This window comes from Anarrhichthys ocellatus, unplaced genomic scaffold (genome assembly GCF_004355925.1).
Source record: "Anarrhichthys ocellatus isolate YVR2014 unplaced genomic scaffold, GSC_Weel_1.0 scaffold1, whole genome shotgun sequence".
NCBI classification, from domain to species: domain Eukaryota; kingdom Metazoa; phylum Chordata; class Actinopteri; order Perciformes; family Anarhichadidae; genus Anarrhichthys; species Anarrhichthys ocellatus.
The window spans coordinates 12,403,488-12,422,146 of NW_022280031.1; the positions used below are offsets into that span (position 1 = coordinate 12,403,488).

General features: G+C 44.7%; 1 protein-coding gene across 8 annotated transcripts in view; it reads right to left on the reverse strand.

Moving 5' to 3' along the window:
* magi1b (membrane associated guanylate kinase, WW and PDZ domain containing 1b) overlaps positions 1-18,659 on the reverse strand; it is a 117,532-nt gene that overhangs the window by 28,731 nt on the left and 70,142 nt on the right. For 6 of the 8 annotated variants that reach the window (XM_031846562.1, XM_031846538.1, XM_031846555.1 and 3 more), the window contains exons 3-12: positions 16,334-16,453; positions 12,881-13,120; positions 10,352-10,577; positions 9,418-9,500; positions 8,754-8,789; positions 5,694-5,751; positions 4,600-4,733; positions 3,492-3,611; positions 1,352-1,537; positions 577-1,230 (exon numbers count right to left, since the gene is read on the reverse strand). In XM_031846562.1, coding sequence (XP_031702422.1) covers positions 577-1,230; positions 1,352-1,537; positions 3,492-3,611; positions 4,600-4,733; positions 5,694-5,751; positions 8,754-8,789; positions 9,418-9,500; positions 10,352-10,577; positions 12,881-13,120; positions 16,334-16,453 — 1,857 coding nt within the window. The remainder of the gene's footprint in view (positions 1-576; positions 1,231-1,351; positions 1,538-3,491; positions 3,612-4,599; positions 4,734-5,693; positions 5,752-8,753; positions 8,790-9,417; positions 9,501-10,351; positions 10,578-12,880; positions 13,121-16,333; positions 16,454-18,659) is intronic. The other 2 variants (XM_031846546.1, XM_031846590.1) reach the window with 1 other exon arrangement.

Sequence of the window (18,659 nt, forward strand, 5' to 3'; positions counted from 1 at the left end):
GGGGGGGATAAGAACCTGGGCAGAGAGAGCGACCGGGCATGAGACAGGGCGGGGGAAAAAAGAGGGAGAATATTCAGACGCTGACCGGAAACACCAACGAAACCTTTCTCCTGTGATGTTTTCCCTTCTTATCATAGTTCCTTCATCTCCCCTTTTAACTTTTCTTCCTCACTGCCTCCTTTCCATTTCAAGGCGGCTACGGTGCTCTGACTGTCAATACTGTTTAGTGTCAGCGCCTCTCTCTCTCCCACTTCCCTCCTCAAACGTTATGTCAACTTTCTCTGCGGCTCCTGTCCTTCCATATCATAATAATCCCCCCATCTTGCAATCTCTCCTTTGCTTCCAACATCTATTTACATGAATAAATAAATATGTGTGTCAATAAAAGAGCTCTCTGTGAGCTGGGACAGCCTAATTATTATATATTTTTTGTCATCAGCATCGAGCGGATTCAAGGGAAAGGTTTCTTTGGTTTCGCAATACTTCAGGTACGGCCATCTGCTCTCAACAGTTACAACCAAAGACACATTCACTGAGACAATAAGCATGCATACGGAGGGGTCGGCCTCCTCTCACCTCTCTGCACCAGCATGGTGACCTCGCTGCCTTTGGGACACTTGCTGAGCAGGTCGACCACCTGGTTGTGCGACATGCTCTGCACGTTTCTCTTGTTCACCTCCACGATAATGTCGCCCTCCTTGAGGCCGCGGCAGCGCGGGTAGTCCACGATCTGCTTCACTCTCTGCCCTCCGCCGCCGGGGCTGTCGGCGATGGTGAAGCCGAAGCCCTTGTCTCCTTTCTCCATGTGCACGGTGATGAGCTCCGGTTGCGTCGCGATGGACGAGGCCAGGGTGACCACATCGCTGGGGTAGCCGTGCTGGGAGGAGGTGTCAGCCTCCACCGAGGGGCTGTGGGACCGGGGGAGGCCGTTGAGGGGCGCCCCCCCGTTGGTCGAGCCGATGTTGTTGTTGTGACTGCCGTGGCTGGACGGCGAGTCGTAGCTGTGGGAGCCCGCCTGGCCGTTGACGATGATCGGGTCTTTGCTGTCGGTGATGGCCACCGAGGTAACCAGGCTCGTGTTGGGGTCATCGGGGTCAAAGGGCAGCGGATAGCCGCGGCACAGCTCCAAGTTCACCATGGAGCCGATTGGGATGGACTGGAAGATCTTCACAACTTGGGCATGGGTGTAGCCCAGCACGCATGTGTCGTTGACGTTAATGATCACGTCCCCTTAAAAGGTGGAGAAGAGGGAGAAGTTTTATTCTGAATGTCTGGAATGCATCTGTTAAAGCTCTTTTATTTGACACAAAGTTTTAGCCTCCTTACTTATAACCACATTGGGTAAACCAACCTGTCTCCATTTTGCCATCGAGGGCGGCCGGTCCATCCAGGACCAGGCTCTTGATCTGCAGGAACTCGTCTGGCTCGTCGCCTCCCACGACAGTGAAACCGAACCCCCGGCGACTCTTTTTCAGCTTGGTATTGATAAAAGTCCCCTTCAGCTCGGATCGGTTCCGGGTAAAGAAAGGCTTCCCTCCTGAACACACAAACGCAGTCAATTACATTTATGCCTTTCTGATACACCGATGTAATGATGCCAAACTGAAAGAAGCAGCTTTGGGTTCACTGAAACTGTTCTTTATCTTGTGAAATGTGGTGAAAAGGCTTTGGCTTATTGGCATAAAAAAAAAAAACATACAAATAACCTTTACTCTCAGTGATCAGTGCAACTGCGTAACATGAGTGTAACGGCTATCGACTATGTGTTCTGGTCCGATGACATAACATGAATCAAAACAGACTGATTAGAACAAATAGACAAGTGAGAGATGGCATGTGGTAGAAAATGGGGGGAAATAACCAAATGAAGGTCACATGATACGAGAGAGGGCTCTGCCTCCGTGAACGGCTCTTATCATTCAACACTGGTTGTGAGGGTTTAATTAACACAGAGATATCCACGATACACATCTCACGTCTTGAGAACAATCTAAACCCAAATTACTCATTCATCCCTTCTCTACCTCATTATCTGGCATTAAGGACACAATGAAGCGAGATAGGAGATGGGATCAGTCTAAATCAAAAGCTCGAGTGAGGTATTCATCCAACCGCCTTCACTGTCGAGAATGTGAGGAACAACAGCTGAACACAAGGACCGGCTGAGCTCTCACCGTTTATTAATTGACATGTGAGCCACATGCCACAGAAGATGACTTCACGCGCTTCACAAACATGAATATGATGTGAGATGTTGCCAAAGACGAAGGAAAGAATGAAAGCGCGTACAATACAGAGAAGGGATCACAGAGGAATGTGTGCTTAGTGACCAGCAGCACCTCATTAACTTGTGCTAGTGCTACAGTTTATGCATTCAATGAAAAATGCATTACCCTTGGAGTCAGTAAGTGTCCCTGTTTGTGTTTTTTGCAGGTTGTGTGTGCACTGCCTAGTTTGAAGATCTTTTTTTTTTGTCATTTTCGCCTTTATTTGACAGCGTAAAAATTAGGGGGGGGGTATGAAATGCAACAAAGGTTCCAAGGATGTTTTTGGTTATATGGCATGCGCTGCAACCACTCAGCTACCAAGGCGCTCCATGAAAAGCATTTTTCAGAACTGGAGAGATGTAACAAAACTGTGAAGATAGACGGCGGCTTTATCCCACAAGGGATCCAGAGATGTGAGAGCAAACCAGGAAGCAGGAGCAATATGAAAAGCAAGGAGATGGAAACAAGAGATTTCAAATGACGCCTTTCTCCAGAGGAATGTCAAGGCCACGGACAGCCCAGAGTTGGGAGAGACAGAGGGTGGGACCGAAAGAGAGAAAGATAGACAGAACCAACAATTGAATGGAAGCAGAGAGTGAGCGAGCGGGCGGGGATGTGAGCTATAACATAAAGAGATTGATGAGGGGAAAAAGGCAAAGGCGTCCCGCAGAGCGGCAAAGGGAGAGTGAGAGACGGGGTGAGGCAGTTAATTCTCTGCCATGGCTGCGCTAATTAGACACGCTGCTAGTGGGAGGCTGGCATAAGAAGGAGCTGGCAACACACAGTAACGGCTAGACACTGTGTCTGAAGGTGTTTGTTTCAGTAAATGGTGGGTGAAATCAGGCCATTATTTCAAGGGAGCATCATAAAAGAGGCTCCATGTAAATCAACATGTGGCAGCAGTGAAGACAGAAGCAGAAATAAAACTGTCCCTCGCAGAGTTTGTCGGTTAAGAAAATACAAACACTGCTCTCTTGTAAAAATGTAGTCTAATGTACGTACCGGATGAGTAGAGTTAATATTAAGACTATATGATGAAATGTATACAGAGTGCAGTCAATACATAACTGCTCCTCCTTCATGAAAACTCAAACACAGCCTGAGTCAGCGGCTGAGGAAAACAAACTACACTGCGCGATCTGAATTTGGTTTAAGTCATAATAAGTTGATCTGGGTGACACAGCCTGACACACAACACTGTGGTGTTATCTAGACGGAACTCACGTTTCTGTCCCATCGCGTTGGGCATTGGAGGTCCTTTCTGAGGGTCCCTGTAGGTCTCCTGGTGGTTGGCAGCATAGCTGGCCAGCGGGACCCCTGCCAACACCGAGTCCTCGATCCATTCTGAAACAGCAAGAGGCACATGTTCTCTAGACCGGTCCGGACAGGTGCACAGTTGCCCTACTTGTGCAAGAAGCTGGAGCTAAGGGCTCCGGGACAACACAGCCTACTGTGCTGTGTGTTTGGGGGGAAAAACCCCATTTTGCTTTTTTGTGACACTAGAGGAACTTGTGAAGGACCCATATAATGGCTGGCGTCTTTGATTAATCACCTTGTTACGGCATCACGGCACCAATCAAACTTCCACCTTCATTGATATTCTAAACAGTGTGATAGAGTCAATGCAGAAGTAAAAGGAATTGGGGGAAAACCCCTGCTTGATAGTATTGAGTTTTTCTGAAGAGAGATTGAGCTTTCAGACGTGGAGTGAAATCAGCAGGTAATCGAGTGGAATCGAATGATTTCTGCTGACTGAGCAGAAGGTAGAGCGCGATAGGAGACTTCCCATGTGGGCCGGCCTGCATTTACAATTAATCTCTGTCTGCGGGGCGTCCTGTGAATGCATACGGTTTAAGACAGGAAGCAGGAGCAACCCGAGCTTATCAATTAGCTGCGTTTTGGCAGGTTTGCGAGCTAAAGCACGACTGTTAATACTGGTAGCTCGCACTTAAAGCTAATTAGGAAAGAGGCTCTCTTTAAAAAAAAAAAACAGATCACTTTCAGTTGAAGACAAACTTACCTTTCTTCACCCAAGGAAATAAGCTTTCAAGTTATTAACACAAACAAGTGTCCGAAAGAGACACGGGAAACAGAAATGAACAAAAAGGGGCTGCGTGTTGCAGCCGCAAATAATAGTTATGCCTTTATGGAAGGGCACTTAGCAAATCATAAGGCAGTAGCAGGCGACATCAAGAAATACTGTAGCAGATAGTTGCTAGAAAGACACAGTCTCGCACACACACGCATACAGAGACATATGCAGATCACTCAGTCAGACACATGAATAGAAAGAAAGGAAATGACGCCCTTGGTGGGGGGCTTGTGAACGAACCTCGGATGTAGCGCTCACCTTCGGGTGGCTGCTGGCTTTGGGGCTGAGGCTGCTGAGGCTGCTGCTGCTCCAGCTGCCTGCGCCTCTTAGCCTCCAACATTGGATTCTCATACTGGGTCTTCCTGTTGATGTGACTGTCGGGACGGCGGAAGGAGGGACCAGTGGATGGAGGTTGAGGAATGAGAAATGAAGGACGGGAGGAATGAATAATAGGAAACAGGAAATAGGAATAGAATAGAAAACAGGAATTAAATATCAGCAGGAGAGTGGAGCACAGCAGGGAGGGAAAAAAACAAAAACAGACACAGTGGAGAGGAGAAGGTAAAAGAGGAGAGAGAGAGATCGGGTCAAGAGAGGGAGGGGACACATGGCGATAAAGCTTTCATTAATACACAGTGGAGCAATACACATGCATGCATCCATACTTCATACATACACAGGAACCCCTCTCTGGCACGTGCGTGACACGATCACGCCCACAAATCACGTCAAATAAATCCAATTTTGATTGATTTTGTCTTAATTCACAGAAGCTACCAAACTTCCACACCACACACCCTGGGAGGTTTACCACTAACCTACCAGCACTGAGAAGTTACACCTGAAAGCCTCACATTGTACACCAAATGAAGGAGATGAACAGGAGGAGTACATTGCAGAGACAAAGAGGGGGAAAACATTGAAATGCCACAGTCTCAAAGCCCCCAGGTGCTGCTTTGAACAACATCAAAAACACTTGAAACATATTCGTATTATTGCTGAGGCCCTGAGGCTTTACACAAGATGAGAGATACACACACACACACACACGTCGCATGTTTTCCCAAATGATAGCGACACTAACAAAATGGCCTACATTTTGCAGTACACAAAAGACCAAAATAGCGGCAGCGAAAATCTAGCGCTGACATCTTACTGTAGAACTGTACAAGAATTAGAGCTGCTCCTATTTACAGTAAGGTCAAGAGTTTCTTTTGTTGCAATGAAAACGAGTGAAATTATTTATTTTCAGAAGAAAAAGGCGAGAAGGTCATTTCTTCTCCTTCCTGCGTGTGCAGTGTGTTGGATGCCTTTACATACTGTACGTCACTTACTCAACATAGTAGACCCCGTACACTGGATCGTCTATTTTCTCCCATCCTGGTGGAAGTTCTAAAAAAAACACAAAGAAACAAGACAAATTGTGAGTGAGACAGAGGAAACGATGGAAACTCAAGGCTGTAAAGTTGCTGGGGGCCGTGCATCGAGCCATTAGCGGCAAGGCCAGTCGAGACCTTTTGCCTCTACGTTGCGACTGCCTGTCAGTCAGTCTCCAGGGCCCGAGCGACTCCACAGGTTCACAGGCTGTCTGGCCTCCCCCCTCCCCCTTCATCCTTGTCCCCTCACACTGCTGACATTTCCACACATCAGATAAGAACGGTGCAAGACCCCCTTGGGCGGAGATGAATGGAGGGATGGAGAGGTGAGAGGTGGTGAGAGAAAAAGAGTGGTGGTGAGGTCAGAGAGAGGACGGGAAGAAGGAAGCAAGGAAGGAAAGACAGGTAAAGGTAAGACGGAGGGGGAACGACTCGAGTCTTACAATGTGCAGAGAATTTTTTTTTGCATAATGACATATTACCATACCTTTTCCTCATAATAATCTGATTAATTTCGTATTAATCTGCTGCCTGTATTAGTGAAAACATACCTGTCCTTGGCTAAACACAATGGCAGTGTGGTTGCGGTCTCTCTGTCTGATATCTGCTGTTTGTGTCCTTACACAAGTCACCCCTTGTGGACTAAAACTGCACCAGGACTTGACTGAAAACCTGCTTCATGAGGAGCTGGCACTTTTACAGACTTTCAGAGAAAGTAAAGTAAAGATATGAATGTGACTGGGCCCACTTCAACAGCCCGTAATTGCCCGCTGGTGCCACCTCTCTGTATTTCTGCAGTGTTTGCCAGAGGAAGTGATGCCGTCTAGATTACAGCAGCATTGGTTATTGGCTGGCCTCCACATAGATAACGTCAGAGGCTTCTAATTGGCTACAAACACAGATTGTCCAGTAATACTCTCCTGTGATGTATCCGTTTTACATATCATTACCCTCGGCCAATTAAGCCTCGCCCTGTGTGCAAGTAGATGGTAATTACAATCATAAAACTTGAAGAGCCTCCCTCTGCTTTCTAATGAGGAGGGCCCTTGGTTGGAGTGGAGTCAGCAGCAGATGCAGAAAAAAAAGAAAAAGCCAGATGGGAATGTTTAAATTGTATGCACGTGATGCATACCGCTACAGATTACAGTCTGTTAGACCAGGTAGTCAGCGAAGCGGATTTAGAGCAACCACAGACAAATCTGCATTTAGAGTCGTCAATTTAAACGCTTGCAAGCAAATCGAGTTACTACAATTCCATATTTTCAGCACCTTCTAAAAAAAGGCGGCTAACGCAAAAAGCACATGCAGCAAAAAAAAAAAAAAAAAAAAAAGGAAATGCAAGGTTAAAGCGCCGGTGCAGTCGAACAGGGTGAACCCACAGAGCGGGCATGGTGAATTATCATTCAGATTTCTGAACTGGAACGCTAAATGGAATGCGGTCCCGCATCGCCTCCCGCTAAATTTTAATCACCCACTTGATTTCACACTGCGCTGGTTCCGCTCCTGGAGGAGCACCTGTGACTGTGTGTGTGCATACGAGTGTGAGTGAGTGAGTGAGTGAGAGAGAGTGAGAGAGAGAGAGAGAGGACATTCGGTGCTGCAACCTTCTTAACAGTATGGTGTACACTTCAGTGAGTGTAAACGTAAATGCTCTCACTGTGTCCCCACCTCCGCATGATGGATGACATTTTTAACTATTTGCATCCAACTCTCTTGATACTGTGCTGCAATTGATTTCTCCGGAGTAAGCATGTACTACAGAGGCACTTTGAGTGTGTGTGTGTGTTCATAAAATGATCGAGTCTGCTGCTCCTCCTCAGAGCACTGGAGTTAATTGCGTTCCTCTGCCCACCTGTATTGGATTGTGTTGATCAATAATTATTGAACGAGTTGATCCGGTCGAGGGCTGACGTATGGACTCATCTGATCTGATGGCTATAACATGGCAGCTGTTTAACACATTAACCAATGGGAGCTGCCAATGAGACTGAAGGCCTGTAGATGATTTTTCTTCCCACGCGATGTTGTGTTTGTGTTGCTGTGAGAGCTAATGTGATATTTTTCTGTGGGTTACCCCTTTCACACAACATTTAGTCATCTGACTCAATGTTAATAGAAAAAACATTGATTAATGCAGCTTTAGCAGATGATGAAAAGATATACTTGATTTGAATACATATTTAGGGCTCCTATATAAGTCCCCGGGGCTGATGAAAACATTTCCAATCCCATTTTACAAAATTGAAACTGGTTACAAATCAAGCTAAAAGAAGACGTTTCATTCTTTCACTTGTCAACAGCAATAAACACTACATTTGGCGTTATTCCAAATTCTACAAAAACAAAAGTGAATGAAGTGAAATGTGTGTATTTATCCTTTTCGTCCCTGTATTTCAATGTACTACAATCAGTAATCAGATATCTCCTCTCATGGAATGGCATCATTCATTATCGGTGCCGGGCACGGTCTCCAGACACCATTCATCCTGCACAAGTGTCCGCGCTGCTGTGTCTGATAGGTTAGTTAGTGCGCCGATGGGTCAGACAGACAGCCATTAGAAAAGCATGATTGTAAGATTCTCCCTCGGACTGGCTCTCGGCTCTTATGTATGAAATGACATGTGAATGCGTCCGGTTTGCTGGCGGCATGTGGGCAATTGACAGTTGTGTCCGAGGCCGGATTTCTGATCACACCCGGTGCGTGTTTGATAAAAAGAACCGAAGCCACACACTGAGAATAGACTAGGTAAAGGTCATATCTCCGTCAGCCTGGCATAATGTGTCATCTCTAGATAATTAGAGTCATTGTCATAGTCATCTCTCACCAACAGCAAATGACTCTGTGTGAGCCACTGGTGGCGGCATTTTCATGTCATTATGTAGATGAGCACTATTAAGTGACTCCACTTGCTCAAAATAAATTCAGCTGGACGTTTTTGAGTTGCGACAGTGAATCAGATGTGTGCAAACACCAACGTGACACTGAGAGTGATGGAGTGAGAGTGTAGAAGATCCTACCTAGGTCATTGTCCAGCTCCTCCGTGTGTACCCCTTCTACTCAGCGGGACGGGACCGCACAGCAGCACAGGATCGTTGTGAAATGGAAAGAGAAGAGGGACAGAGAGGGGGGACGGGGTGCACATCTGTGAGTCAGTTTAACAACATCTGAGAGCCGCAGCCTCATGTGACAAAAAAAAATAAATCACAAGGCATGTTTTCCCCAAACGACTGGATCTGTGGGGCATCTTGCTCTGACAAACAGCTGAGAGAAGGAGCAGAGCAGCGCCACCCAATGACTTCTCGCCATTTTCCGTGACCCAACACTGACACCCAAAGGCTGCTGAGGGAACCGCTGCCCTCTGTGATTTTCAGGACAATACACTGAGAAACAGGAAGTGAAAGGTGTTTTCTAACCCAATCTAAATACAGGGTTAGTTAATTGGACACACATGAAAAGGATCTAAAACTAGTGACTTACTTACTGAACAGGTGTCTGTTTCTGATAGTTATTTAATAACAATGAGACAGTATGGGAGAAACCTGTATTTCTACATAAGTCAATGCCTGACGCCCTGTTCATTAGTCTGTGTCATACAATGGGTTTTGTGTTTGAAAGGAGTGTAATGCATACGTAGAGGATTTTACATAAACACAGAATCTCATAGGTAGCTTGTGAACGTACCATCATCTTCACATTCTTCCAAAGGTTTCTGAGGCTTGTCCATGCACCGAGGGTCTATCCAGGAGGTGGTCTTTGTGTTGTGGCTAAACGGGAAATACACGCAAATAAAAGGGCCGTAATGTGTTAGAAATAATGGAAAATGTCCTCATGTCCTCACATCTGGTATGTAGCAATAAGGGCCTCTAAGATGTTGTATAAAGTGCATATTTCTAGATGAAGATTTGCTGGTTTATTGTGAACTAACTTGTTAATGACGTTAATATTAAGACAACAGGACTGAAAATTAGAGCCTTCATAACAATTTAGCACAAATAACGGCAAAAAGAAAACAAAGAACTCTCCTGTGATCTCTTACAGAAAAAAGCTCTTCCACAATTTACTTTAACAACAGACTGCAGAGAATTAGAGTCTTGAATAAATCAGTGAACCTGGACTATGCTTTAAGAGTATAGTTAACAGAATCTTACACAGTCACAGTACTATACCAGACTTGGCTCTTTATACTCTGTATTTAGGATGTTTTAGGATCTAGGTCTAATGAGTAATAACAAAAAATAGCAAAAAGGAACCGCTATAAAATGTACCTGTGATACATTTTCTTCCCAAAGTTCTACCGTGCAGACTTAATTTCCCAGTTTCTTATTCAAATCTACGTATTTGCCTTAGAGTATAGTGGCTGCATGTGAATAACATGCTGAAGAAATTAGCAGTGGTCTGGAGTTATTCTCCATTATATTGTTTGTGATGTAGGACTTTCATGTCTTTTAAAAGTCCCCACTTTCTAAAGCTTTTAATTAATGTCCACAACAACATATATGACAATAAGCAGAAACATGGATCTACAACTACAAAGTGAGTACGTAACTGTATGAAAGCCTTGTTTCTATACTTGACGTCGGAGTAAAAAGTGGAACTTTGCCTCGAGTTAACTTACTCTATGAAGTAGACCTCTCCGTTCTCGGTGTAGGCCATCTCCCAATTGTCGGGCAGCGTTCCCAGAGGATCCTCCGGGGGAGGATGGCTCAGGTGAGAGTGTGACTGCTGAGTGCTCTCCGTGGTGGCCGATGGTGAGGGGGTTCTCCCAATGTAGGGCGGGTCACTCTTGCGGGGGGCGAAGGGGCGCACTGAGTGAGGAATCTCGTCTAATTCACTAGAATCTCCTGCGGAATTTAAGGCAAACGTGACCGTTTTGGTTAAAAGGATGCTGAAACACTTACACGTTCAAAAAGTAGCAGTGGAAACAATTTGGGTTCCACAAAAGCGGCCTCAAAACCCCAAGATGTCAACTAAAAATGGTTTTCGGAGAAACGATTGTATGAAAAATCTCATTTACCTGTGCAGTGAAGAGTTAATTCCAAAAGATAGTAGTAGTTGAGTTTTTAGAAAGCTTCATCTAGCCACTATCTAGCCTCGGTCCAAGGACTTTCCAAAGCATTCAGATAGTTTTTTAACCTAAAATCACTGTGTTACACTCACGGCTGTAGAGACATTTATTTCAGTTAAAAACTGCCGAGTGGGCAGTTCACACCTACAACCACGGCGTCTGAAGTGCTAGCACCTAATTTCCTGTTATCTCATTTTCACACTCACACTAGACTGGCCCCCTCGTAGCTAACACAAGCACAGGCGGCAGATAAACAACTTTTGGTCCCACCTTCTCAAAACACATGGCAGAAGCAGCTTTATGGCTGAGTCAACCTCCATACAATGCCATACTGACCTACTAACACACAAGAGGAGGTATCCAAACATGGGCGAATATTAATACTCAAAAACAATTAGAGGACCTTTAAATAAAAATAAAAAAACAGCAGTGATGTCAGCATCGTGCTACCAAACATTTTTAAATTCATCTCATAAAATCTCCCTCTAATTCACAAACACCAGTGACCTACCAAGTACTAACGGGATCATTAAGCCTGGTTACAAAAATGGAGGTTGCTCAGTAATCCACCCTCTGCTGCTTGCAGCCAGATGGCACTATTTTACATTTTTTGACGCATAGATACAGGCAGATGTAGTCAAACCCAGAGACCACTTACTTACCAATCAAAGAAGCTGTTGTGTTCTGCTGCCTCTCACTACACCAAAGTGCTCTCTCTACCTCCTTTGTGCTCTTTCTCCTACTTCTTCATGTTTATGAGCTTATCCTCCTTCACTAAATGCAATCCTCCCTTGCCTCTCTTCCTTTCTCCATCCAATCCCTTTTCAGACTTGCCCACTTTGCTTTTTCCCGGCCACTCCCTCTTTTCTATTTAATTTCCTGCTGCCTTTTCTCCACTTGCATTGCCTCCCACTTCATCCATCACAACTAAATATTCAGTTTGTCTCTGCTTACAAACCGAGCTGCAGAAAACCGGTTTCGCATTCCGGTGTTATACTCCAGAACAAACAGAACACAGCATGTTCTCAGGCTGCTGTTGAGGACGGCTCTGCAAGCAACTGCCTGTGTACTCACTGACTTCAGGTCTGTTTGTTTTAAAGGTGTCGACACCAGCTGAAGAAGCATGTGAGTCATGGTGTAAGTTCTGCAAAAACATACAACTACAGCTAGAAAAGGACAGTAAACCAACAACAAATTGTGAAAAGGTAGAAAAACCTGTGAGAAACTAGCTCGCCTGTATACACTGTGTGCCGATGCCAAATGTGGCACTTCATATTGGCTGTTGCCTGTGCGATGCTGCACAAATTTGATTTAATGTGGACTATGGTTCCAGCATAGTTCCATTCTGGTATTTTGTAGCCAAATAAATGAAAATTGTGCCGAAATCCATTAAAGGCAGGCTGTTGTTTACACCTGGCTTCAGAATGTGTTTCAAATGTGCCTTGAGTGACACGTTATTGGATTTCATCTCCATGCTTTCAGAGTGGAGCTGCTCAACAAAAGAGAAAAATGCACATCTGTGCTCAACTAAACAGCCAGAGAGAAAAAAAAAAAAGGACTGTGCAGGCTGCTCAGTAGCCCAGTTGAACAATCGACTCAAACGACTGTAAAGTGAATGCTAACATTCACTTTGCATTTCAATGATGCGCGGTCTGTCCTAAATAGTTTTGGGTGTGGTGGGTTGCTTTCATCATCAATTCACCCATCAAATATTGCCTGATTAAATCAGCTGTTTAGTCGGTCTTAACAGTCTTTTGTGATGTCTCCAAATTCCTTGTTTTGTCAACTATACAAAAACCCATTTACGTAAAGGCTTATTCCAGCTGTTTAGTATTTCATCTGCTCAAAATTGGGGGGACCTGAAGCACAACGGTGAGAGATATCCTGACATGAGTCCTTATCATGGATCAAAACAATGGATCCTACATTTCCCATGATGCAACGGGATGATATATATATATCATTAGACCCTACCTGACTGCTAAACGTCCAATTCCCTCAAACTTTGAAGGTTGTAAATTAAACCCCTGATGACATCATCACAGTTATTTTCTCAAGCATGACAAAAGCTACACATACCTGTAAAGCTACTGTTCATGTCAGGGAGGTCCTCGTCGTCCTCCTGCGGCTCTCCAGGCACTAGTCCAGCATTGTGCATGTCATTGTAGGACTTGCTGCGTCGGGGAGTGGAGTGCTGCGAGCCCGGCAGGCTACCGCTGAGCCCGTCTGGCAGTGGGGCATCACCGCCGCTACCGCTACTGTTAATTACTTTCCCACTGGGGGGCTGCACCGGTGGCTTGGGCGTCCCATAATAGTTTCCTAGGCAACAAGAGGAGGAGGCAGGGATTTAAAAAAAAAAAGAGACAGAGAAAAGAAGGGTATGTTAGTAGGAGGGGTTAAAGGGTTGTGAGTGTGGCTTTAGTTAAAGCCGTTGTATGCAAATGGTGACACTGGGTTTCTGTGGGAGAATGTGAATCTCTGAAGCAAAGCTAAACTTTTCTTGTTTGAGCCAAATAAAGTTCACAAACTAGAGAATGTTTTACTCAAATGGTGTTCCTCAAACAATATTACATCATTTGTCCACTGTTAGAACTCAAGTAAGTTGATATTTTGTGAGTCAGAGTTGACACCAAGAAATGTTTTGCATTTGGATACACAAGTACAGTGGTAGTTTTCTTCCCAATAGTTCATTTCTGAAGACATTTAGTGCAGCAGTTTGCAGCCAAATTGTTTTCCAGTGCCAGAACAACATTTCAGCTAAACCGACGAGAGGATAAAACATGCAGAGCTGATTTCTTTGTCATTTTAATCCAAAGTTAGAGCAGGCAGACTTAAGGAGAAGGTACCATCCGAAAACCAGAATATAAAGCCAAATCTTAATGCGACAGCAGCGTCCAAAACATAAAGGCAATGGAAAAATAAATCTTCTCGTCCAGGCGGCAAAGTTACAGTCAAAAGATAAAATTGGCAAACTACAACTTAAATGGAGAATAAACTTTTTTTTCACAGCAGACATCTTGGCAGGTCTTAGCAGGAAGAGCACATGGGTAATTGATAACAACAATAATTAATACCAACTCGGCCATTAAAAAGCTTTATTAACAGTTTTCAAAATAGCTTTTCTATGATAAAACCTGTCCAAACATTTAAAGTGCCAACAAACATGTTATTATTGTATTTCTGGACCAAAACACAAGATAATGTGACTGTTGAAGATGGTCAATATGCTTGTATACAGTTAGTAAAACCATGGTGAGGCATGGTGATGGAATTACTAATATTGGATGTTTTTGCACGTCTGTACTTTCACACAACACAGTTTATACCACACAGACTTGAACTGAAAGCTGGTTTGATTTATTCAGTCATATTCTTTAGTCAGATCCTCATCTGGGGGCGACCGTGGCTCACTGGGTTAAGAGGGTTATCTGGGAACCGGAAGGTCAACGGTTTGATCCTCAACTGGGATGTGTCACGTGTCGAAGTGTACCTGATACACTGAACCCCCGGGGCGCCTGTCATTGGCAGCCCACTGCTCCCTATATACAGGGATGGGTCAAATGCAGAGACAAATTTCCCCCTTAAAGGGATCAATATAGTATAATAAATTTAAAAAAATAAATAAACAACATTTTGTCATCTCACAAATTGTATTAAATTGAGTACTAATTGACTAAACCATGTTTTTACTGACTATAAACAGCCACGCAGTCACAAGTCAAAGCTGCTTTTGAATTTGAATTGTGAGTCTTGCTTGTTTAAAGTATGTCGAAGCCTTTCAAGTGACAGAGCAGATGGCTGAAAGCTCCTGATTTCCTCCATACGGTCATCAGTGAGTGAGCAAGTTGCCAGTCAGAAGTTTGCCTAGTTTGCTTCTCCTGGCTTGGCGTCAGAGGGAAATCCATTGTTATGGAACAGTGAACCAGCTAAGTGGACACAGCAGACACTTAATTAAACATCATCTGACTGAATGGAGATGATACACGGTAGTGTTGTTGTTTACGGTCCTTCCAGTGTGTCGGTAGTTTATCAGCAAAGTGTTGTGTGCTACATGCGACACGTACTTTGTGCCAACGAGTCATCGCCACTGAATTTATCGGCTTTGTTGTCAATGGCAGGTGACAACATAAAATGGACTTCCTGATAAAATGGACGTTTCTTAGCTTCCTTCTTTTTTCGGAAATGGAAAATGCATTCCTTTAGATGCAACAGTTTATCCTGCTGTAGCATCTAAACAAACGCATTTTCAATGGTGGCATCTTGTTTGATCATTTTGCCTTGATTTGAATGTCTAATGTTCATCAGGAACAAACTGTGAGTACAGTTTGTGCACTGTATATAAACTAAAGGCTGATCTCTGCACTGGGAAAGGATTATTGAAAGCGTCTAAGACTAGATAACCCACACATGACGACTAGTTCCACTAACATTTTGTTTAAAGTTTTGCCAGCTAGAAAGGAGCAATAACTGATAACAGGTAGGATGTGATTACAGTAATGTCGCAAGGCAACTGTCAATCACTTATTAGACTGAAAGACCCGTGATCTGACCTAAAAGGCTTATGTGTGTCTGTGTCAGTGCCCAAAACACTAACACTGGCCCAGTACCTCTCTATATATCCAACACCCACCACATACATTTTTCATGAACTTCTTTTTTGTGATGTTGCTTTCATGAAAGACAAAGCATGTCAAGATTTTGACAGCAACCTTTTTAACTCTCCCATCAACTTCTTCTCGTCTACTTTTACTTTAGCCGGAGCGCTCCAGTGTGTCCGAGAGCTACTTTCAACAACCCCCCCCCCCCCAGAGAACGGAGGTAAACAGGTTGCTGAGGGCTGCCTGACCTACATTTGTGTTGGACACAGCGATGGCGATAGCGGCGCATACCAAACAAGCGAGGGTATTAGAATTTGGCCATTTGAGAAAACAAATCTTGTAAAAACACAACGCATCTTCCCGCTGCAATGCAAACTACGACGTACTGAGGAGACTCTCTGTTCATCTGTCGTTCTGCAATGGATTTATTTTTGATGTATGGATGATGGTCAACGCAAACAGAATCTAAAGTGAAGAATGTTCTCTCCGACTCAAGGGGACTGACAACATCACTTGACATGTTTTGAGCGCCGGCTGGAGGCAGAGAGGAGACATGGTTCCCTCCTGCTGGGCCAGCAGGTGCACCTGTCTAGAAGCAGGCTGATTGGCCCGGACAGGGACACAACGCGCCCGCTTGCTGACGATGTACCGTGGGTGAGCGAGTTTAAGCACTGGCCGGAGGTACAGAGGGACTTGGTTATTTTCTGCCACGCAAGCTGGCACATCTGTGTAAAGTCAGGTTCAATGCTGTTCGACTACTTAAGCTCGTTCACTTATTGACACACGGAGAGAAGACGAGTGAAACTTGTGTCTGAGAACTCTGAGCCTCGTTTTAAAAGGCCATTGATGTTTGCTGCTGATGTTCTAGATATCTGAAAGCCAACATAACGTTACATACAATACGTCCGACCAAATGTGCGATTTCCTGATTTACCGTCATACGTTCCTATCTCCAACAGGGTCCCACTCTTCTCCAACTCCAGGAAGTCCTCCACTGGAAGGAAGTTGTAGTCCACGCCAGAAACTTCTCCGTCACGGGGGGTGCGGGTTGTACCTGGACAGCCAATCAGAGACAGAGTGAGAGTTAGCAGACTAGAAAGAATAACAAGGAATAAAAAGGTGCAGATTTCAGTGGCAGCTGGTGTGCAATAATTCACTGGAAGCATTGCTTTCATCTTGGTATTCACTCCACTTCTTGTACTAACAGAAAAGCCATATTCTTCAAGACGTTAGCATCTGAAAACTGGTTTAGCTGCCGTTTATTCTAACTACACTTTCCAAATTTCCTGGATTTAAGGTAAATGAGACAGAGGGGTATACATGGTCTGGGAGAGTTTCAATGCCACATAATGAGCAATTGTACTACTGGTAGATAAAAATCACATACAACGTGACAGCAGTCTCCATTGTTTGCTGTGATCTTCCTTCACACTGGGGTAGAGTGTGAGGTATCGTAGTAGCACCTCAGTGGGATCCTGCCATATGGGAGGGGAAATGGGAGTGTGTGTGAATATGTATGTGTGTGTGTGTGGTTTGGCATGTAGCCTGTGTGATTCTAGCACTTTGTCTTTAATGACTGTGGACAGTTGGCCAGTGCGGCGTCGATAGTAAACAGCTGAGATAATAGTGAGATGCCAATTTGACTGATGATAAAAGGCCGTCTTTCTTATTGTTTTAAACATTCGGATTTCTTTGCTCCATTCAATCACGCAATCTTTGCCTCACTAGTGCACATTTCCTGCTTGTGTGTCTCACTCTCTACTGCATTTATTGTTTCCTACCACAAAAAAGAAAATATTTCCATCAGTGCTGGAAAAATGGAATAAATATAAGCATAAATAATCTTTCTCATCTTTGTTCTGACAGACAACAGAGGGCTTTCCCTCTCTTGATCTATCCTGTCGTGTCTCCATTGGGCTGGTAGGCTATAAGCCGGTAAAAATAGATGTGTGGGGATAAGGGGAGAGGCTCCCACTGCAGCCACGCTCAGTGACACTGGTGATAAATCACAGATCGGTACCCAAACAAGCGTACATGTAGGATACACTCACACAAGCATACGATACATGTACAAAAGGCATCTGGAGACACAAAATCACTCTATTCTTTTAATGTTATCTCTGTTATAAGCTACTGTATGGGCACACACAAGGAGCGCTTCCAGTTCATCACTAGCAACAATACTTTGGCGCCCTCAAACTTCCAAACTTTGGGGCCAGACACTCGTGCAGCAAGAGGAAAATTGATCGAAAGTCAAACAAATCCCATCTGAAGTCTGTCAAACCAATAAGTCGGTCCGCTCATTCCCAGGCACCGAGTCTTTTTACACAACGTCAACCTTGGAGAGTCCTCAGCCGAGGCCGAGCCTTCAGCCGACTGTCAGTTCACTTCCCACACAAAAGTGGCCATTGATTGGACTCCATTTAGACACTGCTGCTCTTAGAAAACCAAGTAGGAAGCGGAATTGTGACCAGTGTTTCAAAAGGGATGGAAAAGCAGAGCCTTGGCTCAGACCCAGGGGTGAGACACTATCATCGCTATAGGCCTAATTCATTCAATACGCCCCCCCCCCCCCCCCCCCCCCCCCCCCCCCCCCCCCCCCACACGCACACACACCCCGAAAGCTCCATTGACCAAGCTGTGAAGTAGAGTAAGAAGGAAAGAGCCCCCTGCTTAGAGTTGGGACTGGAGGAGCCAAAAGACAACTAAAATGCAGAGGAAGCGAGAGAAGGAGTGAGACTACCAAAGATAAGAGTTAGCATAATCCAGCTACTGGCACACACACAATGAAGCCTTGAGGATTTGCTGTGAGGGTGTTCGTCTAGTGCTGGCTGTCTCATGGCTTAACGGCTGTAACATCTTCTCTGGCTGAGATGGCTGGGTGGGCGTTAAAAAAAAAAAAAAAAAAAAGAACTCATCATTAGCAATTCAAGAAAATGATCAAGGAAACAAGGGTTGAGATATTGACAGTGGTACTGTAGCGCATGGAGCTCAGAGACACCGCTGCTGCATCGAAATACACACAAGCATGCCCCCCCCACAAAAAAAAATCTGAAGAAGAGTAGCCTGTTACTGTATAATGCACAACAATAAATGTTCCAGGACTGTATGTGCTTCAAAAAAACAACAAAGGTAAGAAGAAGCAAAGTAATTTCACTGTCATGCCACTGGGTCTCTGCTGTTGCTAGGGACAACCCAGGAAGGATGGGGGGGAAGAGAGAGAGAGAGAGAGAGAGAGAGAGAGAGAGAGAGAGAGAGAG